General features: G+C 33.3%; 1 protein-coding gene across 2 annotated transcripts in view; it reads left to right on the forward strand.

Moving 5' to 3' along the window:
• The window catches only part of LOC125051135, a 62,584-nt gene extending 38,937 nt beyond the window's left edge, over positions 1 to 23,647 (forward strand). Inside the window, exons 7-14 of one of the 2 annotated variants that reach the window (XM_047651297.1) lie at positions 4,626 to 5,847; positions 6,224 to 6,357; positions 6,626 to 6,776; positions 10,449 to 10,578; positions 18,134 to 18,300; positions 18,896 to 19,015; positions 20,271 to 20,341; positions 21,359 to 23,647. In XM_047651297.1, coding sequence (XP_047507253.1) covers positions 4,626 to 5,847; positions 6,224 to 6,357; positions 6,626 to 6,776; positions 10,449 to 10,578; positions 18,134 to 18,300; positions 18,896 to 19,015; positions 20,271 to 20,341; positions 21,359 to 22,010 — 2,647 coding nt within the window. In that variant the 3' untranslated portion in view covers positions 22,011 to 23,647. The remainder of the gene's footprint in view (positions 1 to 4,625; positions 5,848 to 6,223; positions 6,358 to 6,625; positions 6,777 to 10,448; positions 10,579 to 18,133; positions 18,301 to 18,895; positions 19,016 to 20,270; positions 20,342 to 21,358) is intronic. The other variant, XM_047651298.1, reaches the window with a different exon arrangement.
• The last annotated feature ends 3,091 nt before the right edge of the window (positions 23,648 to 26,738 follow it).

A 26,738-nucleotide genomic window follows, 5' to 3' on the forward strand; every position in this document is an offset into this window, starting at 1 on the left:
TTTGTCATTTCTTTGCCTTAATGGGTAGGTTAGGCTCCATCAAGTATATTTTTATTATTTAGAGTATTTGCAGGATGATTATTTAATGAATTAATTAAATATGATATGGAGCAGTACTGGCCTAGGGGCTTCAGCGTGCGACTCTCATCCCCGAGGTCGTAGGTTCGATCCCCGGCTGTGCACCAATGGACTTTCTTTCTATGTGCGCATTTAATATTTGCTCAAACGGTGAAGGAGAACATCGTGAGGAAACCGACATGTACCCGACCCAAAAAGTCGACGGCGTGTCAGGCACTGGAGGCTGATCACCTGCTTGCCTAGTAGATTGAAAAATGATCATGAAACAGATTCATGAAATCTGAGGCCCAGACCTAAAAGAGGTTGTAGCACCATTGATTTTATTTTACTTAAATATGATAATAAACATGACCTGAATCCAGTACACCAATCTAAAATCCGATTCCAACATGTAAAAAAAAACAAACCGTTGAGTAATTAAATCTTTCGCTCGTATAAATAGATCCACAAAATTAATGATAAGGTTCGTCAAGAGAAATAAAAGTTTATCGCTTCGAAACGGATTTCCTTGGCGACATGTATTAATTGCATCTTTTGTACTAGTTGGCAGTTAGATTGCTTCACTTCGAAACTTCGCGGTTGCTTGATAAATTCTTTCGCCAATAATCTGTTTGAAAACTATTTACTAAACTTCCGCTTTTAAGTTTTTACTAGATACGTTCTGTTGCTTCAAATGTCCCTCGTAGCGCGATCCTACATCGAGCACGGTTTGGTATACTGGTTTCAGAGGGCATTCGTTTCAAGTGGGCTTTCTCAATTTGCAGAATCTTACTATAATAAAAATGGCATCTTTAATAGTAGCGTGATATGCGTAAAAAAATTGTGACCTCATATCGTAACTAATACTTTTGACGTATCGCATATGTCACATTTTCAAATATCATTTTTATATTTAATAAGATTATAAAAATATAACAGTTTTTTGTTTAAATGTTTTATAACAATGTATAATTCTTTTTAAGAGTCTCTGAGGTCGTAGATTCGATCCACGGCTGTGCACCAATGGATTTTATTTCTATACGCGCATTTAACATTTGCTCGAATGGTGAAGAAAATCATCGCGAAAAAACTGACATGTCTTAGATCACCTACTTGTCTATTATATTTAAAAATGATCATTAAACAGATTCAGAAATCTGAGGCCTAAAGAGGTTGTAGCGCCAATAATTTTTAAAAATGTTCTTAATATATAATTAAACAACCAAATCTCGATAGTCTATAAATTGATAGTTAATTATTATAGGGAATAGAAGATGTTGGCTGACAGCCAGCCTCCGCTCGCTGACTCGGCAATCGTCGGTCCATCGACATGACTTGACGCCAACTTTCCTTTTGCGTTGAATTAGGCCGGTTTTATAGGTCAGGTCAGGAATGCTTTGTAAAACAGATTAGGCACTTTTTCAGTTTATTGAAAGCTCTTGATATCGAGCTTTCGTTTGCATGTAAAGTAGTTAGTATTAAACTTGCAACATTAAGAACTGATTTAATCAGAGATTTATTGATAATACGTTTAAAGCACATAGCATATATTATGTAAGCGTAATTTTGTATATTACTTGAAAAGTACTATACTAATATTCTATTATATATTCAATTGACGAAAGAAATTAAAAACTTCTGTTTTCATATTATGTCTCATAACTATTTGATAGTTATATATCCTTAATTCTTTGAGTATTTTCTACACAAATAAAGCTTTCTTGTGCGATTCTGTAAACTAGGGGAAAATAAACAGTATAAAAAGCAAAACTTTGCTCACGACCGCATACATAAACTTTGCTCCGCCGTGTACCATTCCCTATATTGTGTTAAAGTAGTTTATTGTGAACTATCGTGTTATAAAAATGGGGTTCGATAGTTAAGTAAATAATATAAAAAGGTTTTTGTGAATTATTTCACAAATTAAACGAAATCTTTATAAATGCCGATAGCTTTTTTACACGCTTTATATTAGCTTCACCTGTTTGTATGTATGTATGTATGTAACCGACTCCTTCGGACTCGATTTTGACCCACTTTTAACGGACAGATTTAATTCAAACTTTGCGCACCTGTCAAAGATCGATGACAATGCAATAATCCGAAAAAAAAAATGAAAAAACTAAAAAAAAATTAACTAAAAAATAAATAATAAATATAGTTAAAAAAAACTAAAAAACACGCTTTTAAAGCACATCAAACTAAAAAGTGAAAAATAATTCCTAATTTGGGCTGAAAATGGTAATGCAGAAAAAATACTGGTATTATTGTGAAAAAGCGTGGGTTGCTCGATAGACGAAAAATATGGCACAGAGATATGTTTTTTAGTTTTTTTATCCAATATTTATCTTATATCAGATTTCAAAGAAACAAAGTAAAAACGCTTTGAGCTTAGCTGTTGCGTATAAAGCAATTATAAAATGCCCATTAACGGTTGCACAGTAACGCGCGGTTTTTACTGAAACACGTGTATATATTTTTTCCTAATGGTAGGGGAGCCCACGATGCTAAATGGGGATTTACTCGAGCGTCGTAGAGACCTATTGGGATGCAAAGCTTAGATAAAAAGAAGAAAAAAATGTTATATGATAAATTCCTTTTCATCGGTGGGGGAAGCGGCTATAGATTGTTAAATATGTAAAAAAAAACTGTTGCATGGACATCCTCGAGCGCGTCAGATATTGATAGCATCTATGCCCTACGTATTTTTAATAATGTACGTATGTTAATCTGATCGTTTGCATGATGCGGGTGGTTGTATTTAAGGGTTGAAAATTAAAAAAAAAAAAAAGTTATCGAGCGCGTCAGATTTTCTAAGGGAGTATTAAGTGCACCAAAAAAAAGCTCTCATTCACTAATCTGACGATTTCGATGGGACGCAAACCCACAGCCATTTTCTTAATTTGCAAAAAAAAATCCCAATTTTGAAATACTCATCAGATTAAGATATATGTGGTTCATCTTTATGTTCTAAACGTACTGTCTCATAATCTGACGATTATCTAGAGGGATTCGCCTGATCTGACAAAAAAAAAATAGAAAAACGGTTCACCTAAAGGGCCATCCCTGCAACTTCCCGCTAATTCCATTCCTGGGCGCTTAAAATTGATATTTTGAGCTCGCTGAGTTCAAAGAAATAACATTTCTATGCATTTGAGCTCTCCCAGCTCGAAAGTCTGATAGAAGTTTCATAGAACACTATTTTTGGAATTTTCAAACCGCAATAACTTTTGAATGGATCAAGCAATTTTCACGCGGTTGGCGGCATTCGAAGCAATTTTAATTGATCGAACCACAAATTTCGGAGTAATCCCGAAAAAACACTTTTTCGGGTTTCTTTCGTGTACGATATCTCTCGAACGAATCAACCGCTTTTGACCAGCTTGGTGGCGATCGACGTGGTTTTTCAAGCTCAAAGGCGGATTAGTTTTTGAAGTTGATCGATAAAGAAACCAGTTTAAAAAAAAATATTTCTTATTTTTTTAAGATTTTTCAAAATTTCTCAAAATCTATCGGTCCGAATCGGTTCAAATTCACAGGAAATGTAATTTTGAGGGAAATATTTAGAACGCCGTTTAGTAGATTCCGATCGGTTTAAGGAAATGTAGGCATCACGCAGCTGCACGCATTTAACTTTATCGACGAATTTTTGTTATTTCGGCTTGCGGAAATCGTCAGATTATATATTTTTCATTATTCTTGAATTATTTCCTTCAAAATAAAAAAAAAATTAGCTACGCTCGAGAATGTCGAGATGACGTTTTTTTTTTACAACTTTGTTGCCCTCCCCTTTTTTTCCGTCACTCTCAAATTGTCAGATTAGTGGAATATACACTTTTTAGGATGTAATTAACTCACCCTACCTTAATCTGACGCACTCGGGAATTTCTGATGGTCAATTTTTTTTTACTAAACTGATCCTGTCTCCTTCACGTGCGGCTTTATATATGGGCCTCATATTTTGTGGAGGTACTTAACCGGGTACAAGGTATCCCCCTATATATTAATCTGCCGCGCTTGAGTAAATCCCGAAATCCCCTCTTGGGCTCCCCTACCATAATAGAAAGAATCGCATACCATAAACATTTCCATAATCCCTTTAATTTTTTCGTTTTCAAAATATTTTAAAATCGGTATGAGTCAGTTTTTATTTACGTAAATGTAAATGCGTTTTATTTAATGTTATGATAGAGATTTTCGCGTTATATGTATACAAAACAATATTTTTTAAGTGTTTTTACTTTTTTGGTATTTAAAACCTTATTATTTGTCCAATATCATGTTTTATTTTTAAATATCGCAGTTAAAATTTCACTCTAACGTATGTTTAGATGAAACTCGACTCGTAAAAATATCAATGGTCTCACTAAGTTAAAAGACTTATCTCTTAACTGTAAAAGCGAAGTTACCTTGACAACTAGCAGGTTACTTAAGCCCATTTATCCCAAACTTTGCAGATTCCAACTACCCGTAATGTTCGCATAAAACTTTTACGTGTGATAACTCCGTTCCCATATCTGTTTCCAATATTTGTGAACATTTTCTTAACAATAGACATTCCTTTTCAGGGAAATGCGAATAGCTACTTCAGCTGCTCTCGCCGGCGTCATGGAACGGCAGGAACGCTCTTTGATGGCACATTTTTCCTTCTTAAATTTGGTGCCGGGTATAGACGGCAACATGTGGCGACAAGTTGGTCATATCAACGGCCGTTCAGTTAGACTTCATACGATTGTATGGCCCGGTGGACGGTTAGTTGCTCAAGGACAGTCCACTGGTGCTCGAACCGTATTTCGCGTTGTAACAGCTCTTGCACCGCCTTTCGTTATGGAAGGAGAGCTTGATGAAGACGGGCAGTGTCTTAGGGGGCTTCCTTGTCATCGCCCACAAACCTCCGATCGTGACAACCTGACTCTTGCTTTTGTACCAGGTAGGGATGAACAAAGAGAAGACTTCTTCCTCCCTACAACACAGCCAAACACGTTGACGAAAATGGCCACGCGTTGTTGTTACGGATTTGCTATGGATCTCCTAGAAAATATAGCTCAAGAACTAGAATTTGATTTTCATTTGTATATCGTTGAGGATGGGTTGTATGGTTCGAGAAGATTCCTAAAGCCGTTTAAAAGGCTGTACGAAAATGTGAATATCGTCAATGAATACGTTGCGAATGGGGAGAATTATCGCTCACAGTATCGGAAAGGATACGAAAGGTTGGATAATGACATGTTGAATACATTTGACGAAGATTTAGAGGATCGCGAAAAATGGGATGGCGTTATCGGGGATTTAGTATCTGGTGCCGCCCACATGTCTTTCGCCGCTCTTAGCGTGTCATCAGCTCGAGCCGAGGTAGTGGACTTCAGTCAGCCGTATTTCTTTAGTGGAATATCAATTTTAGCAGCACCCAACCAACGCGCTGATATACCATTGCTAGCATTTTTATTACCATTCTCACCGGAATTGTGGGTTGCTATTTTCACGTCACTGAATATCACAGCTATTGCCGTGGCTATATATGAATGGTTGTCCCCCTTCGGTTTAAATCCGTGGGGGCGTCAGAGATCCAAAAATTTCAGCATTTCCAGCGCACTGTGGGTGATGTGGGGACTGCTGTGCGGTCATTTAGTTGCGTTCAAAGCCCCAAAGAGCTGGCCAAATAAGTTTTTAATAAATGTTTGGGGTGGTTTCTCTGTTATATTCGTGGCCAGTTACACAGCCAATATAGCAGCACTTATTGCTGGATTATTTTTTCATAACGCAGTCGACGAATTTCAAGGACGAAGTAATGTAAGTAAAACTTTCTTATATTGTTAATATTAGGCAAAAAAATATTCGACAAAATATTTTTTTATAATATTTGATATAATATTCAGTGACGTTTTTTGTTGCGAGTCTTTTTTTTACATTTGATTTCTACAAATACACACAAATAAAGGAATTGTTTCGAATATCGAATCATAAAACAGACTGAATTGTGTACATATAATTTTTAATAAACATATTGTACAATAATATAACATATACAATACATATCCAAATTTTTTACTCTTTTTTGAAAAGGTCTTCCTCTTTGTACTTTAAGAGCCGATGATCTATAGTAACAAGTATTTAAGCTGATAAATTGTCATCAATGCAAAACTAAATGAATTATTAATGTTTCTAGTGGTTAACATTGAGAGTAGGCACACCGAGATCTTCTGCAGCAGAATATTATGTACAAAGAAACAATCCCGAATTAGCTCAACAAATGCGCCGATACGGCCTTCAAGATATTGAAGAAGGAATTAATCGATTAAGGTATGAGTGTAATAATTGATGTATAATATTAAACTAGTACCGTGAAAAATTTCGCTTGTTTCCTTTCGTTTTTTCTTTGGATTTGTAGATATATTTATGACAAAGTTAAATACTTATAAAACAGTTACATAAAAATTAAAACATGGATGAGTATGGGACTAATATAAGGGAAAAATTTTATCCATGTCAATGTCCAAGCCAGTTTATACCATGTGAATAAAAACATGTATCTTAAAGCTAAAATATATTTTTACCGTATTTGTAACAGAAATGGAACTTTAGACCTTCTAATCGCTGATACACCGGTGTTGGATTACTATCGAGCAACGGACCATGGATGCAAGCTGCAGCGAGTTGGAGATCACTCCCTGACCGATGACACTTATGCTATTGGAATGGCGAAGGGATTTCCATTAAAGGTAAAATTAAAGTGCCATCAAAGCTTATATTACCAGCATTAGCATTAATCTAATTATAAAATAAAATAAATAATCCCGTGGCACCCTATATGAGTGGACATCAGCATTTGTTTCTTTAATAATTTTTATGATTTCTAGACAAGTGATTATGTAGTTATTGGCTCTAAGACGAAATGTTTCCTCAAGATGACGTCTGCTACCGTAGAAGCAAATGTTAATTGGGAATATAATTGCCATTGGTTTTTATTCGTGATTAGAATGTACGACCTTACGGTTTAGACTTTAGAAAACCGTCACCTTATCCTTTAAAACAAATTTATGGTTATAGCACCTGTGTTTTAATTTAAAATATTTTAAATAACTCTCTCCATAGTTGCTTATCAGTTAAGGAAATAAACATACCACTACACGCACAAAACGAGCAAATTTAAAGAATAACTTTAAGGGTGTGCAATTACTTAATGAATAAATGTCAAAAATTCGCAATATTACCGTATTTTATAAATTTTGGACATATGCGCTCCAAGTGCGGGGTTGCGCAAGTGATACCAACATAAACATACTCCAGCAACAAGAGAACACGATCCTAAGAGCAATTGCTAAAGTACCAACGTTCACAAATAAATATAAAAACTACACACTCGGTTTCAAAAAAATTAAATCAGATTTAATTCATAGACAAAACTCAAACCATTTCATGAAATTTAACAGTGAATAAGAAATACGTAAGAATACGGACCTTCATCTGTAAAATCTAAATTAATTACTAATTATTTGTTCTCTTTTATAATTGTATTGTTTCCTTTAAATTTCGTGCACACTTGCCATTGATGTATTGTGTTTATTGTATGTTTTAAATAAATAATGTTTTAGACCGTATTTCAAGACACATTATTACTATATGTGTCTTTGTTAAGTGCATTAGAGTATGATACAGTTTCAGCGATTTTCTAGAACATGAGAAATTTCATTTTAATATACTCGACTTTACCCAACGAAGTGACGGGAACCGCAAATACCTATTACGGGTTCATTTTATCGTGTCACTTGTAAATTCTGTATGGCCCTAGAGATAACGATGTCTTGATTCAATGAATGCGCTGAATTTATGTATTATTTATTTATTATTATTCACATCATGAGGTGTTAACCTGTCTATGTGACTATCATTATTTTATAGAACAGGGGGCAAACGGGCAGGAGGCTCACCTGATGATAAGTGATACCGCCGCTCATGGACACTCTCAATGTCAGAAGTCTCGCGAGTGCGTTGCCGGTCTTGTACGCCCTATTGAAGGATTATAAGTCGAATTGGTTCGGAAATACTTCAGTGGGCTGGATTGACAGTGGGTTGCACAAAGTGGTGGTGCGCAAAAACTGCCTTAAAAAACGCTGTGGTGAAACGACGGAATACGAGATTCCACCCGTATGACCTCGACGTCCTATGATTAAACTCAGCTGCAGATTATGATAGTAAAAGTAATTATGATAGTAAAAGTAATTCATTTCGTTCTCTGTAGTATGGAGTTATACAGTCCAAATACATATTTCATACTTATTTATTTACGGGATATTTTACAAAATCTTCCATCTCAAATGTATGACAATTGAAGTAAACATAAGTGTTACAAAAAAATATTAAAAAATACTATCAAAATATATACAAGATAAAATAAGCATACAATAAAATTACCAGAAATTTTTGTAAAAGCAGTAAAAAAATCATACTCCGAAGTACCTATGATCACGAACACTGCTAAAGGACTGTCCAGCTCCAAGTCTCAATAATATATAATAATCAGTCTTAATGTATTCACTGTGAAATGCAGTAAAAAATAAAATTTTGTTTTAATTTAAATATTACATAATTTTGTTATTCTAAAAAGCCTTATAACTACTACCTTATGCCTTAAAAGCTATATTCAAGTTCAGTAAAATATCTGTATCGGCATAAAGTAGCGTAAGTAGGCCGACTGGGTGACAGGGAAACGACTTAGGATTTTAGCAACGAAAGATTGATGGTGTACGCACGCTTAATGGGGTGATCGATAGCCGATGTCATACTCTAGATTATACTCATTTTTATCTCGACGACGTTATCACTTAAGAACGAATCGTGAACATTCGTACAGTTAGCAAACTGTGCCATATGTGATCGTAAATCATATCGATATTTCGTATCATTAAATGATACTTAGTGATTTTTTTGTCCTAAATAATAGTTCTAAGTTAATATAATATTAATAACTATAGAAGATTAATTTGATAATTATAAAAATGATGAATTTAATAATTATAAAATCCTTCTGAAAATTATAAAAATATTCTTGGTTATAAAAACTCCGGGGACTTTTGATTTGCATATCATGATTTTATTTAATAATTTTTTTATTTATTTATTTATCTAGAAGTTGTTAAATAATATACATGCCTAGAACACAAGAAAATATGTCATTACAAATTTGAAGGTACACTGCTATAGGGACCAAACTTTATAAATTTGTTTTAATTTATTTTTATTTTTATTATTACTACGTAGGTTAAGAAAATTGTAAAAACTGTATATTGATTGTTATGATTACTAATAAACGTGAATTCTTATTTTATTAAGTGATTACATATACAGTTTAAAAAAAAAACAAACATAAAAGCAAAGAACATAAATATAAAACAGCAAAAAAACTCAACCTAGATAAAAAATATTTTTGTATTTTGTTCTAGTTATGATATTATATTTAGTTAATTTCGATATTATATTTAAAATATACGACATTGCATAATACCCAAAATAAGGATATATTTTTTAAAATTTCTATGTTATTTGCAATATAGAAAAACATTTTTAACACGTTTAATAACTTCATTACACGTACACACGACAAGAGTCGGTCGATGCTCAGATGTCGTTTACGATAAGTAAATTTTGCGCTGATGAAGAGCTTATCACCGAAACTGAAGCCTATTTTGAGAAAAGACAAATTGTACTATAAAAATAGTATCGAAATTTTTTATTACCGCTATAACGGTTTATCGCTATCGAAGGCTATTGAACAACCAAATAAATTTCTATTAAAAACGTTTTTTCTATATCAGCCCACTTTAGCAAGAACATTTGTATAGTATTGAAATTTTGCGAATGCATTGAAACTTTTACCTTATTAAACTTATTGCTTTGGATATTTATACTTAGTGACTATATAATTTAGGTTTTCATTTTATATGATTCTTCGTCACCATACTATATTTACTAATCATATTATATGTAGTAACCTAGTATAGTAGTTATGTGTTTGAAGGCACGATACCTGAAACGGTCATATGTCCCTCAGCATCATAATACTTTTTAGGTTATTAAAATAAAACAAAAATGTGTTTATTTATAGATTTGGGAACACATTAAGTAAAAAATACCTGTGTCACGGTTCCCAGCTCTTCCCATTTCTTAAATTACAATTTTGACATCGCGCGACGTGTAACACGCGTGAGTGCATGAGTGAGTGTGTGGGTGCATGTGTATGAATGTGTAGCACACGTAAGGTGTATTCAGAAGTCAGTTCTTTAGCAGCAATTTTGACAGTTTTTTTTACTTGTGGATGGTGAGCGGCTAGATGGTTTATACATATACCTTATACATCATAAACAGATGCTTATAACGTATTTATTTGGTTTCAGGATAGTATATCAGCGGTTATAGCAAAATACTCCTCGAATGGGTATATGGACATCTTAACGGAGAAGTGGTATGGAGCCCTACCATGCTTTAAACTCAGCCCGGATTATGGCATTCAGCCTAAGCCACTTGGTAAGTTCAGAGAAATTACATGGATTACTTGTATTAAAATCCAATAGATTATAATACAGTATTAAAATGTATTACAATATAAAGAATACTCACTGAATTATAGGTGTTATTATCAATCAAATCAATCAATCACTATACGTTTATTCAGTTTAGATGCGTCTTAGGGCATGCTTATGAATGTCAAAAACGTTTACATAATTCGCGAAAGAGAACTACGCCATCCGTTCGCAAAACTACCAAACTACCTTGTTCTGAGAAGATCGGGCATGAAACTCAGCAAGTTTTACCCTCCCTCTACATTACAATTATTCAAAGGAAAATGTCATAAACCACAACGTTAAAGTTACATAAGTAAAAAAAATCTGTGATTTACCACATTAATAAGGCACGTTAAGCTGTTCCATGGAGACACGCCGTCCGAAGAAACTTAGATGTTCACTGACTTTACGACGAGTCCATGATAAAAATGTATACTGGAGTTCTTCAATATCTATCAATACTACGAGTGTCCGATAATACTTAAAAAATAGGCTGTGTTTGTGCGCGACTTCGTACATATAGAAAAACGATTTGAAGGTTTTAACATACAAATCTGCATTTATAATGTATACAAGTCAAGTCAATAATCAAAGTAAAAATCATATATTCATATAGGTAACACAATGTACACATATAAACGTCAAAAAAAGAAATATACATTAAATGCTTCTAATTTTACATTTACTGCCAGTTCTCAAATCAGAGGCGTAGAACGGAAGAGAAGAACTAGCAATAAAGTCTCTGCCACTCTTTTTAATCGCAAAGTTTTTTGTTTTAAAAGGAAATCAATGAGTAAATATGTATTCATATTGGAAACCTATGAACGTAAATAATAAAGGACAATATTTATATAGATAGCATAATTTATTTAAAAAAGTAAACATTGGTTGTTCTCATTAATTAAAACCGGTGCCACCGATATTATGTATTTTAACATAAACGTATTAAGGTGAGGGATAAATCTACATCTGTTCCTGAGGAAATTTCATTACGATTTATCACCACCCTAACATTAATCCTCCCAACGAGGGGCACGAGTCAACCTAAAAGATTAAACAGAATTTATCACTGAAAAAATGGAACGCAAAGTTTACTGTAAGCTTGAGACAGGTTTGAACTTAATCCTTAAATAAGGTTTTGTTTATATTTTCAACTGATTTTTTGTTCTAATTTATCTTTAAAGTTATTATTATTCGATACATTTCAAAAGTTCCATTTTTAAAATATTTAGTTCAGTCGGGTTTAAGTTGCATTTAATTTTAAAACAAGTGACTATCTATAAGAATTAATTGCTGTTCGTTTGTCTCTCTATAACTCGAGAATGGCTAGACCGATTTAGCTAGTTTGGATCTTGAAATATTTGTGGTTAAGGGTAGGTTTAAACGGTGAGTAACCTGTATAATTAAAAAAAAACAAGCATAAATAATTTAATTATCAAATACATTTCGTTTCTAGTTCAAAACATTTGATGTCTTTTGTTTTATTTAGAAAGAACAAATTGTCACTCAGTTGTCAAATAATTATAGGTTCGTTTAGAAATTAGATTTTTCATATATTTAGAAGTTCGAAGTTCACCGGGTCATTTAGTAATAATTATAATATCTCAAATTAATCTGTCCCAATCTTATTGCGTTTTTTATTTACATATCGTTGTTGAAAACGTAATTTTTGACAATTTCACACACCAATTTTTAATTTTAATCTCAGCCGCGAGATCAGTAGACGCATTATGATAGCAAAAATCACTGCTACTTTGGCCTTAGTAGATATTTCCGATCGTGACTTCTCAGAAAGAATACCAAGCTTGTTCTGTACAAAACTCTCCTGCGACCAGTGCTCATCTATGGTTGTGAAACCTGGGTCCTTAGCAAGAAAGACGAGCTTGCTTTCCTTATTTATGAGCGGAAGATTCTTGAATGTTTGGCCCTGTTTGCGACGACGGTGATAATTATAATAATAATTTATTTCAAGTTTGTTTCACAGGAAAAACTTATATCTAAATTACTAGTATTTCAGTAACCCCTTAAACATAACAGACAAAAAGTCTAGCATCAAGTCCATAGCTCATTGAAAAAACTAGAAAGGATGTTTGGCGTATGTTGTGAAGAACTTTATAACATCCTTGACAACGCTAACACCGCCCAAATTCAACCTCAAAACAACAGGGTTTCAAAGTTGGAAGAAGCATTAAATAAATTGTAATAGCGAAATATATTATACTTGAGGAGGCTAATGCTTACAAGGGGCTATACAGCCATTGATGATGATGGTGATTCCATTTTTAAAAATAAATAAACAATTCCTACGTAGATTACTTTATTGTTCAATTGTTTATTTATTTTTAAAAATGGGATCACCAACATCAAGTTTAAATAAATGTACTGAAAATGCTGTAACAAAAATGAAAAGTGTGTAGCGTTAAAGTAAAATGTCTTACCGTCTCAAAACCAACTAATAACATTTCCCTTTGTAACCTCCACTTCTCATCCACCGCTACGGCTTTTAACATGAATTGAGAACGTTTGAAGTTTCTAATACAGAGTATATTTACGATAAATGTTATATCAACTATTACGTAAGTTTGAACATTGTAGTTGTTTTCCATTCGGCTGGGTATTACAAAAATCTTTCTTTGTAATATAATAACATACATGGGGATTATTCGGGTTCCTCTAAGGGTGGTCTATCTCTGAACCACCGCTTGACAGTCATTCATACTTATTCATGGACACCATGTCGCAGCCAGACAGCTTAATTAGCCGTTAAATTAACAGCCTAACCGTTTAACTAGCGGCCTGAAAGATGTTAAGCCAGTTGATTAAACAGCTAGGCAAATGACTTGAATCGATGACGTTTCATTACTTGCCTAGCCTGTTGACTGTTAATTTAAATTTAATTCCACTTTCTGCCACTCTCAAACTCGAAACGAAACACTTCAAACTGTAAATATGGCGTCGGCATACCACAACTTTGATGGTGTTTTCCAAATTTTGATGAAAAACAACAAGTACAATGGAAGAGTGTAGTGATAATAATAATGTGAATTTTATTTACGCAATTTAATTTTAAAAGAAATATTTTTTATGTCATATGTTTATCTTTTTTATTTCTGCCAAATAATGACTCTACCGTACGAATGGCCAAAGCATTAGCCAGCCAGTTTATTAAATGTTGTATCAAACGATACGGCTGAATATCTTTCAGGCCGTTAGTTAAACGGCGCCGTTTAGTTAAAAGGCCAGGGTGTTAATTGAACGGCTAATTAAGCTAGTTGGCTGCGACACATATATACCTTTATATATTAATTATTTAATTGATCAGTTACACTACACAATCCATAGTCGCGAGTGTAAGTTTTAAATAATATATTATACATAATATTTAAATCGATCAAAGAGCACTCTCATGACAAAAACATAAATACTTGATTTGTTAATACAGTCAAAACCGTTTATAACGACATCGTTTACAACGACCTATCGGTTATTACAACCAGATTGTATGGTCCCGTCCGAATCCCTAGTAAACTATTCAGTAAACAAACCGCTTATAACAACATCGGATACAGCGACATATCGCTTACAACGACGAAATTTTATTCGAATTATATTCGATATTCATCGGCTATAACGACCAACCATTCTTGTCTCAGCAAAACAAAAAAATACAAACGATTTTAAATCTTATTTATAAGCATTGAATGAATATTTAGGCATATTATTACCTAAGCACTTTCTCCCACCTCATCCAAACCTCTTCCCGGCCACAAATGGCCTAAAGGTCAAACAAAACCTTGCATACTTTACACATGTTTAGTTCGCTAATTGACTGCGTGAGTAACAGTTTGATTTAAAAGTGTTGGTGTTGTTTACACTGTGCAATTTTGCATGTCGCAAAAAAAGAGAAAAGCGTTTTCTATTGAAGAAAAATCTCATGTCATATGGATAAAATGCAACAAAAAATATTTGAGACTGGGCTAAAAAAAACGTACCAAAATGACTGATTACTTTTATACCTAATTATTTCGTAATAAATATTTTTGTTTCTTTTATGACTCGTTTACATATTATAATATTAACGTATCATATTATAACCCAATTACCTACCTATTCTAGATAGATAACTACAGTCAAAACCGTTTATAACGACATCGTTTACAACGACCTATCGGTTATTACAACCAGATTGTATGGTCCCGTCCGAATCCCTAGTAAACTATTCAGTAAACAAACCGCTTATAACAACATCGGATACAGCGACATATCGCTTACAACGACGAAATTTTATCGACATTCATCGGCTATAACGACCAACCGCTTCTTGTCTCGGCAAAACAAAACAATACAAACGATTTTAAATCTTATTTAAAGGCATTGAATGAATATTTAGGCATATTATTACCTACGCACTTTCTCCCAACGAACAGTTTCAGCCAACAACGATTTTCGAGGCTCTTAACGCTGTAACAATTTTGCAAAAATTTGTTGCCTTTAACGAACAGTTTGATACTGGTGATACTCATACCTTGAGGAGTATGAAACGTAAAATGCAAAAAATATTTGAGACTGGACCAAAATGATTGATTACTTTTGTACCTAATTATTTCGTAATAAATATTTTTGTTTCTTTTTTGACTCGTTTACATATTATAATATTAACATACCATATTATAACCCATACCTACCTATTCTAGATATCTAACTATGATAATATAACTTGTAGATAGTGTACATACATATTAACTATACTTGTGTATATATAATATATGACATTGCTTATAACGACTATCGGATATAACGTCGGCAACTATACGGTCCCTTCAATGTCGTTATAACCGGTTTTGACTGTATGTACATACATATGTACTGTACTTGTGTATATGACATTGCTTATAACGACTATCGGATATAACGTCGGCAACTATACGGTCCCTTCAATGTCGTTATAACCGGTTTTGACTGTAGTTGCTACATTTTAAAAGGCGAGTTTAGAATGCTTCCTGGTTACGAGGTGCGTAGTAAGTAGTCATTGCGTTTGGATAAAACGAAAAAATATAATTACAATAATTTATTTCATTGATTAAATTAATCTCACCCCTTATTCGTTACGTAAATGTTAAAATTATTACTTCCCGTAGTCTTCTAATTCCTGTTCCTCATAACCTCAGACAGTTGCAAGCAACCACGTACGATAATTCAGATAAGTACGTGATTCACGTACGGAAAATGTGAACTAGGTCATAACCACTACTAAGTTTCCTGTCTGTGGTTTAACATTGAACGTCTTACTTTGACTAATTAAAGTTAACGAAAAGCTCTGAAATACAAATATCAGGTGTTCTGTCGACAACTTTTAAATATTAAGCACCGTTTTTTTTAAGTATTTTTTTTATAAATCATAAATCGGAATTGTTGTTTTGTTTTTTCGAGAATTTTAAAAAGATATTAGAGCCACTTATGGCCATGTATACCTTTTCAGAATCCCTATTAAATGCGCCAAAACATGTAATACAGGGTCACTTTTCGGTAGAGTATTTTTTTTTTCACAGTGGTGTCCGAAATAAACAAAAAGTTATGATTTGAGAAGTTTCTATATCCTATAACTTAATATTATCTTCAATAAACAACTATAAATAGCATGTCTAATGTATCCGTGACTCATCAGTACCAATCTAGTGGATATTATGAAACAGGATGTAGATTTTTTCCAATTTTAATAATAATTAGTATAAAAAGTCAATTTTCTCATAAAAACGAAAAATAAATTATAACTCTGCAGGGGTTGAGTTTAAGGACCTCCCGTAGAACATTTTTTTGCAGCTGATGACCTCCTCTAACCCCTAGTTGCGTTTGACCCACGTTCGATCCCCGGCTGTGCAACAATTTACTTTCTGTCTATGTGCGCATTTAACAATCTCGCGAACGGTGAAGAAAAATATCGTGAGAAAACCGGCTTGCCTTAGTCCCAAATAGTCGACGGCGTGTTTCTGGCACATGATTTTTTTATTGAAAAAAAAATGAAGCTGATCACCTACTTGCCTATTAGATTGACAAATGATCATGAAACAGATATAGATATCTGAGGCCCAGACCTAAAAATGTTGTTCCATTTATTTATTTACTTTTATCCTGTATTTTATGTGTATGTTTAAGGTAACGAAGTGTAAATAAAACAAAGTTTTTGGAATTTATTCGTTACAAAAATTCTTTGTTATAGCTTAATTCTGTAAAACATTATTGTTGACTTAAGTAATACGTTCAGTTAATAAACAGCGAACACTCATAACCCATCAGAGTTGCTGTCATTGGCCGTCGATGTAATCAATTCTGATAACCACTCAATTTGGCAACCGCTCGATTAGACTAGGCTGGCTTAACTTCATTACAGCTTATTTCACATTACATTTATGCTTTTGTTTTTAAATCTGGTATGAGATACATGTCTGCAATTCATTTATTCAAAGATGAAAATCTACGTCGAGACTAAACTAAAATTATAAAGAGGAGCATTTTGTGAGGTTTTAATCTCTGGATCCGTGGAAAGAATACCACGTTATCTGTGAGTGTATATATCTAAACCAGAGAAATTAAAATACTTTCTCACGGTAGTCAGATTTGCGAGGTTGGAGAAAAAGCGTTCGAATGAAAACGTTTCTAACGAAATGTTACACGGAAATTATTTAGGATCTTCAAAAAAAATAGTAATCACAATATATTCTATTGTAAATGAAATCATAATTCACAAAAGAAAATATAACAAAAAAAATCACGTCTGCTCGGATAAGAGTTAAGAGATCAACAGAGGGTAAAATAAGGTTGTTGGTGCATGGGGAGAAATGATGAGGAGGATATAGCACAGGTATGTCAGCAATATAGGATGCATTGAGGGATTGTAACAGAACGCTGCCTAAATGATGAAGGATATATGATGGAAATCTAAAGAAAACTAGAGTTTGTATGCCTACAAAAAAGTCATTGGATAAGTCGATCTACTGACACAGAATTTATGGCGACTTTCACTAATATCTAGAATTATTCATAAGGAAGATTTAGGTACATGAGTTTTATGGGTCATGCTTGCCCGTGCGTAGCCTATAAGTTATGTAGAATAACAATTAAAAAAAAAATCAGCAAGGGTTAAAAATAACTACTATTTAAAATATGTGATAAATCTATGCTTTCGTGTTGTCAGGAACTACGGCGATACTCTTAAGTTCCAATAGATAGAACTTGAATATTGAGTTTAATGTTGCGTTCAGCATAAAGGATTTTGAGACCTTCGAAGTTTCAAAAAACCTTTGGATCGAACCCCTATTGGAACTCAATAATACTGCTGGTACATCGCATTAACGTGTACATGATAAAACTATAGAAAACTTAGACGGTGATCGTCGGAAACGGAACAAATTTTTATACAAAATCACCATCAAACTATCGACATAAATTTCCCTTAAGTTGTACGCAGATTATGTCCGACATTTTACCTTAAAAGAAAAGTTATAATTTATTTATTTTAGGGGTTGCGGCCGTTGCGGGTGTGTTTATTCTTCTGGGAGTGGGCATGATCGTCGGTTGTTTAATATTGATATTGGAACACCTCTTTTATAAATATACCCTGCCGATATTACGTCACAAGCCCAAGGGGACGGTTTGGAGAAGTAGGAATATTATGTTTTTCAGTCAGGTTAGTAACTTAGGATAAAGTTGTCTTTAAAAAAATATATAGTTTTCTCTCTTAACCATTATATACAAAATACAGATAAAATAACTATTGTTAAAGATAAAAAAAGCGTCTTTTTCGTATTAAGTCGAAACAATGATTGATTCACCGGGATTCGACACGGGATAAACGCACAAATAGGTATATTTATATATGTATGTACTAATTTTATCAGTCCCATGATGTGTCTGACAATTCTGCATGTATAGCGTTATTTATCTGTATAAAAAAATAAAAAATACAAAAATAATTCTTGTTTCGCTGGAAATCGAACCGAGGGCTTTAAGATACGACTGTTAAACTCTAAAGAAATCTCTTTTGCCTGAAAATTATAAAAGTTCTCTATCCATTCAAAACAGATTTATTGTACACCTTTGTTATCCCGGAAATTAAATAAACCAACGAACAAACCATAGGCAAACTACAATTCATTTCTAAAAGGTTCTATTTCCTGTCTGAGTGGCAAGTTTGGAAAAGCCAAAACACCTCTAGAAAGTCTCGTACGTTATTACGTAAATTTTTCCATATGCGTTGAAATTTTACGACCTTTTTATTTCAGAAACTCTACAGATTCATAAACTGTGTCGAATTGGTGTCTCCTCATCACGCAGCTAGAGAACTCGTAAACACCATTCGTCAAGGGCACTTTACGTCGCTATTTCAAAAAAGTGTAAAAAGGGTAATTTTTATACTATTTATTTTGATTTTATTCTTGTATCTATTAAATAACGCCTGCATAAATATAACGAGATATTTTGTAGTTAAAGTGAAGTCTTGTAATTTAAATTTATCCATTCTTGTGTCTATAATACTGATAAATCCTTTTATTTCAGATACTTTACACTAAAATACATTTTTATTTTGTATAATTCTTAGATATCTGCCATTTTTGGCAAATATTTCCTCCAAGTGCCGCCATTTCTATCTACACTATGCGACTCTATGCCATGTACCACCTGCTGTTTCTTCCTCATTTGTGTTTATTGTAACTTATATCTGTATAATTTTTCTCAAATAAGTAGGTCATATCATCTCTGACCGTCCTCCACTGACAAAAGTTGTTTGTTATTCTAAAAGTATTTTATTCAATAATTTTACTATCGTAAATAAAAATAGGCACGTGTGTTAATATCAAATGAATGCAATCATAAATCAAAGTATCTTTCAGGTTAAGTGTATAATGGGGACGCTATTAAACATAAAGTAATAATCTTGTTAATCACCTAAATGTTTGCTAATAAACAAGCATAAATTGTATTGCGTTTCAAAGTACTTAGTTTTGAAAGTTCTTTACTGCCTTGCGTCTCACTTTGCAACTCACTTTTCGAATTCTCACAGCGGCTTTTACGATTTGGCATTCTGATAAAGAGGGAGTTTGTAGTTTATTGTTTATCAGAATGCCAAATCGTAAAATGACTGATTTAAGCGCGACCGCCGCCGCTGTGAAAACCGCTGTGTGAGTTCGAAAGGTGAGTTACAGAATCGCAAGGCTGAAGCCAGAAAACTTACTTCTTTCATACCATTTGCAAAACGAAGTATTAATATAAACCTATTAGACTAGATAGTGGACTTCAAACCGTAAAAATTTAAAATTTAGTTTTATAAAATAGTCCGTCTTCACGCTTAATACAACGTAAAATCCTATGTTTTCTTTCTACATAGGAACCCTAATAGCCTATCAGGCAAATCTGTAGCCTAGAAGCTAAGCAGAAGGAGAGTGACAAATCTCTATTTTCCTGAAAAGGCAGTTTATTTTCTTAAACTAGGTCTGGTTGGCGCCTCCCGCCGGGACCGGGCGACAGCTACTCTGGAAAAATCCTTAGTGATATTTATGGGTGATGTGGGCGCTGGCCTATGGTACCCGCGTAACCTCTTGTGCAATTCTCCTATGTTATTATTTTTTTCAATTGCAATAGGAAGTACGTTTGTTTCAGAAGGAACACGAACAGCGTAGGCGAAGAAAAAGTAAAGCACAATTCTTTGAAATGATACAAGAAATCAGACGGTTAGTAGATAGAATAGAATTAAATCTTAATGAATGATATACTCTACACTCTTTATGTCATGCGACCACTTATTTTTAAGTACATAGTCTCTTCACTGAGACATGGAACAAATGTCTAAAGTCAAAAGTTATTCATGTTAAATTTATTCATGTAGGGTTACAATACATTTGGTTACTAAAGGTTAGTAAGTAAGTTGTCAATCTAATAGGCAAGTAGGTGATCAGCCCCCTTTGCCTGACACACGCCGAATTTTTGGTTCTAAGATAAGCCGGTTCCGGCTCCTTCACCGTTCGAGCGAATGTTAAATGCGAACATAGAAAGAAAGTCTATTGGTGCACAGCCGGGGATTGAACCTACGACCTCAGGGATGAGGGTCGAACGCTAAAGCCACTAGGCCAACACTGCTCTGTAGCATATTACCTTAGTGTATAACGATTTTACGCAGAAACCATTGTTGCACGGAAACTTCTAAGTTTAATTAGAATTGTTGCATAACTTGTTGCAGAACCCCTATTGTGTCTTACAATAAAACCCACGAGATAATATTATACATGCCAATACTTAACGTAAAGTTGGGCACACATAGTGTGGCAGACATATTTCTGTGTCTTTGGCTTTATGTGCAACATTCTGTGGTTTCGCTTGGTTATTAGGGTATTAACTCTGCTACTAAACTTACAACAAGGAAAGGAAGGGATGGAAAATATTTGAGATTATACTGCAAATAACGATAGGAAATGCTGAAAAATGTCTCTTAGATGTATTTAACAATTATAATTGACATTAAATCTTTTCTAATATAAATTTAATATTTTTTTATCGATAACAATAATTAGAACGTAATCATGCAGTTACTTTAAAAATACCTCATTTGGAATTAACTTAACATTAAGAAATAGTCGATTAACATTCTACATAATGATATTAACACCCGAGGAATACTGGTTATATCTGAGCTCATCTCATATAAAAAACATGAAATAGAATTATAATTTATAATATTTTGTTTCCCGCAGGGTTCAACAAGGTAGAGATCATTCATTAGATTCGATAAAAGAAAACGTTGCCATCGAAACATCGGAAATATCTGAAGAAATAACGGAATCGAAATTTCTATCGCCATCACCCGATGTTTCAAGTCGCTCGCCTCGTCAAAGTAGGTCACCTAGACAACTGCGTTCACCCCGAAGTCGAAGAAAAAGATCTACTAGCGGATTGAATGTCAGACGATTTAGCACAGACTCGGTACTTGGCTCGGATTCAGCCTCAATATATGAGCGTACTAGTCTGAACATAGGTAGACGTTTAAGCCGTGAAGTTAGCTGCTTAACAAACTCTCCTCCGGACATTAACACTAGACTCAGATCCCCATCGCCTATGGTACGGCGAGCTGAAGGCTCCACCAGGTCATATCAGGACGTCTCAAACCAGAACTATCTTTCGATAGATGTTCCAAGCCATCGTGCTAGCATAGAAATTATGGTTTCGCAAGAGGTTCCACCAGCACCCCCGTACCCGAAGGTGAGTGGCAAATCTGAACTATCGTTATTATCTGAGGATGAGTTGTTAAGGTTGTGGAGAAGCTCAGATAGGGAGGTAAAGGAGGCCCTACTCGCAGCGTTACAGGAGAAACGAACAAACCTAGACCCGAAATTAGACCCGGGCTGAACGTTAAACGGTGATGTTCTGGGAAAGAAATCATTTTTTGAAATTTTCGTCCGTCGAGCGATGTCAGTCGAGACGAGTAGAGATGTGCCTTTTAAATTGTTTGATGCGGACAAATATTCAACCAGTGTTCATGTTAGTGTCTTGTGAATGCCTTACAGTTATAACTATTCGGCATCAAATAATTTAATAGGCTTTTAAAATTTTAACGTCCATTTTATTTGATAAGGTAGCGTGATACGCATTAGCACTAGCTAAGACCATACTCAAAAGTGCTTTATTTATTTTATTAGATGAAAATTAAATTCAATTAAAGTAATTCGATATGTATAGTGGATATTTGTTATAATCATTAATATAAGTTTGAAATTATTTATGTAAGTGTGTGTAAAATTTAAAATATTGTTAGATTAAAAGTATTGTAAAGATCGTAAACGAATAGTTTCTGAAACCCCTAAACGAGACTTATGTATGTAGAAAAATACTGCCAATTTATCTTTTAGGTATTCATAAGGTCAGTAACTTTAGAGTACCGTAGCTTATTGTATTCTCTTACAAGATTTAAAAAAAAAACCGCGTGTTATTCATAAAATTTGCGAGGACAAGCATTGTATGTGTCCAATTGCTTAACAAATGAACCTTTGCAATCTGTCCTCTATTTAACGTCGATAGTGCAAAACTAAATTTGCACCTTCCCATATAATGTCGTAATTGTAAAGGGACCTCGCAAAAAACGCGGAGAGTTTTAATTTAAATGTTGGTCCTTTTAATTAAATACGGACCAAATTATTTGTCTATTACTCTTAAATTTCTCGGATGGAATTCATCTAGTGATATTAAAAGTCTTATGCATTTCACATTAAAATAGAATTGTAGTTATAGAAAATATAAGTATAATAGATATTTTCCTCTCTCTGAACTTCATATTTTTGAAAGTAATAGATCCAAATATTTTTAAAACTAAACAGATGTGTATTATTATACATTAGCAATCTCAGGTTTGTTTAGTTCTTGTGTCAAATTATTGTAAATAAATATGAAATATTCAGTATGATATTTACTAAACGACAATGATAAATTTCTTTATCGACTAAAAAAATGTAATATCAGACAACTAGCAAAACACTATAAAAAATGTAATATCAGACAAACTAGCACATATAGAATGCCCAAAAGTTTTTGGCTTATTGTTTGAAAACAATAATACTGTCAGACATCTGAGTACTAGTATATTTTATTAGTTTTTTGTTCTCGTACCACAGAATTGTGTATAATATACAATAATTATTATTGTCAATCATAAAATAAAAAATAATAAAAAGTGTGTGTTGAAATTTTCGCTGTTGTCCCATTTTTGTTTCGCATATAGATTGTTTTGAATTAGTTAAATTTTTATGTGTGTAAATCTATTTTTGTTGCTGTGTTTGACTATTACAATATCTATCTATCTATCTATAAATTACTTTGAATGTTAATGTATTTAGGTAGACTTAATGGAATGGGATTGTACAGGCAAGTTTTAATATAAAAAGCCAATATGACATAATATACTTTTTGTATAACCCTATTAATCCACTTAAACCAGTCAATATATTATTTGTCTTACTTTTGTTAGATTGTCCTGTAAGAAAATAAATTATTTGTGCCAAATTCTGTGTTTTATTCATCAGTCAAAATCAAAAATCATTTGTTCATATAGGTAAAACAACGAACACTTATGAACGTCAAAAAAGAAATATACATTTTAATGTTTCTAATTTTACATTTACTGCCAGTTCTCAAATCGTAGAACGGTAGAGAAGAACTGGCAATAAACTTTTAATCGCCATTTTTTTTTGTTTTACACTACACCGTGTAAACTTAGTCAGATATTTTGCATACAGTTGCACTGATTTTTTTATGAATGATGTGAATACAGTTTTTGTTCAGAATTTAGTTGGCGCCGGTGAACTAGACCGGCTGCTTTCCTCGCTGAACGAATAAGTACCGCATTACAGTGAGGAAATTCTACCAGTATTAAAGGTACTGCCATAGGGACCAAACTTTTTAAATTCATTTAAATTTTCTATCTATTATTTTAAATTTTTTAATTATTATAATTACTATGTAGGTTAACCATATTGTAAATATAAATGCCTAGTTGTTGAGATTAATATGTATCGAAACGAGTGTAAAATACTTGCTACTTTGAACAGAAATGCGTATAGTGAATGTTACTAAGGTCGGCAATAAATTCCCTGATGTGACTGTACAAAGGACCTTGTAATCATACGGCTCTCTAGAGACCATAGCTATTATGAGAAACGCATACAAAATCGATGTTCAATGAAAGTCCTTGTTAAACATAACCATGAGATACATAACCATACAAGTATTAGTTTTATCATTTAGTCGAATGTGTTATAAAACATAGTCGCTGTTACTAAGTTAATTTTATTTAATTAACTAGCTTCCCCAGCGAACTTCGTTTCGCTTTAATATGATTTTACTTAGCTTACCTTTTTAGTAGCTACATACCAACATATAGTATATTTTGCTATGCTACCCCATAGAAACAGTTTGCGTTTACAATTACAGCAAAAGAAAACTTGTTTTTAAGTTTATCCGTGCAATTTTTCCAGTTTTTTTTTCTCCATAAAAACTTTTCTCAGGTTAACCGTCTTAGAAATAATGCTATTCGAAGCGGAGAAGAATCCACCAAAAAAGAGATAGCTAACATCGGTCCAGCCGATCTTGAGTTATAAGTGGTGTAACTAACACGACTTTGTTTTATATATTTAGATATGCAGATGTATAGTTGTTTAATTGTATGATGCCATACGATTATTGCCCTTAGTTAATTTATTATTTAATGTATGATGATGAATAAAAGCATATCCTTCCTGGAACCAGCTTCAAACCTGAAAGAGGTAGCTTGCAATTTGTCGTTAACGCTTAAGTTATTACGTCAGTGCCAGAATCTTTATTGATATTAATAAGCTTCAAATACCTTTTTAAAATTATGACCTTGAAGCAAGTATATAATGTTCGTGTCATCGGTAAATCTAATATATAAAATTCTCGTGTCGCGGTGTTTGTGGTTAAACTCCTCCGAAACGGCTCGACCGATTCTCATGAAATTTTGTGTGCATATTGGGTATAACTGAGAATCGGACAACATCTATTTTTTATCCCCCTAAATATTTTTTTGTTATTTTTTTTTTGTTTTTATATTTTTAAGATACGGCATTAAAAAATACATACAACCCCTAAATTTCATCCCTCTACGATCAACCCCTATTTTTTATTATAAATGATATACATGGCAAAACGACGTTTGCCCGGTCAGCTAGTCTAATATATAAAATTCTCGGGTCACTATGTTTGTTCCAATACTCCTCCAAAACGGGTCGAAATCATTATATTAAGAATAAGTCTGAGAATCGGCTACTATCTATCTTTCAAACCACTAAGTGATAAGGGGTGTTCACCCCAAAAACATTTTTTTTATTTTTTAGAAAAACATTTTTGTTTTTATTTTGTATGATACAAACATACATGCAACCTACAATTTTCACCACTCTCCGATTAACCCCTATTTTTTATAAGTATAGAATAGTTATTTTTATGGAACTAAAAAAATATTTCCTAGTAATAATATACATGGCAAAACAACGTTTGCCGGGTCAGCTAGTACGTAATATATAATATACGCAGGTCTAAAACTTGTATTAAAACACAATCATGTCGTTTTTGGAAACCAATAATTACATGTCAGGTTTTGCGAGGCATTTGAATAATATAGAGGGGGTCATTAACCTTGGTCATTAATTTACAGATGTTCAAACGAGTACAAAGTGGCATTTTATTTAAATGAAGGACCTTTAACATCAATGTGTGGTAATGGAATTTGCGCTTGGAGAGATTTTGATACTCAGTTTAAATTTGAATTTCGAATGTATCATTTTAATTATAGTTTTGATGACAGCATAAATATGTCGATTCTCAATTGTCTAACACAATAAATTTTAATAATCGTGGACCTGACTAAGTTCACAATTACCACTTGCTCGTACTTTAAAGGTACACTGTAATGAAAGTAGCATGTGTCAGGAAATCATCGGTGCGTTACCAACCGATCATCTACTTACATATAAAGAAAAAAAAAGTGAAACTTCTTTGGCAAACAAATTTGTTCAAAGTCTTGTTCATGTTTATACAAATCTAAAATTTCCGAGACCTAGAGGGAGCGAAAAAGGAAGATATGTTAGGAATTTAATGAATTTAATGGTCATTAAAATATTAAAAGCATCGAAAATTAATACAAATAATAAATTAAATTTTTTAAATTTATTTCTTCGATATTTAAAAACACGTGGCATTTTAATTTACAATTCGTCATTTGAGATTTCAATAAATTATTTTCCATAAAATATAAAATACTAATATTTAATAAATTCTCGCTCGCTCTCTCTCAATCGGACTCAATAGCTCTCCCTTTTCTTCGACAAAAACGCTGCACAACTTCGTGATGTTTTCGTAAAAATTTACCCTCATGCGCCTAAAGAAATGCCAAAAAAATTATCTGACTTCAGTTTCAGTTCTGAGTAAAATTAAATAATATAGTCACCTCGACGTCCGTAGTTCTACTGAGTGTGTTTAAGATACCGCCGCGCACCACTTCTTTTAAGTATTTCCCAAGAATTTCGACTTAAAAAGAACGTAATTGAATTTCTGATGAGCCTCCGGCCA

Source organism: Pieris napi, chromosome 7 (assembly GCF_905475465.1).
Source record: "Pieris napi chromosome 7, ilPieNapi1.2, whole genome shotgun sequence".
NCBI lineage: Eukaryota > Metazoa > Arthropoda > Insecta > Lepidoptera > Pieridae > Pieris > Pieris napi.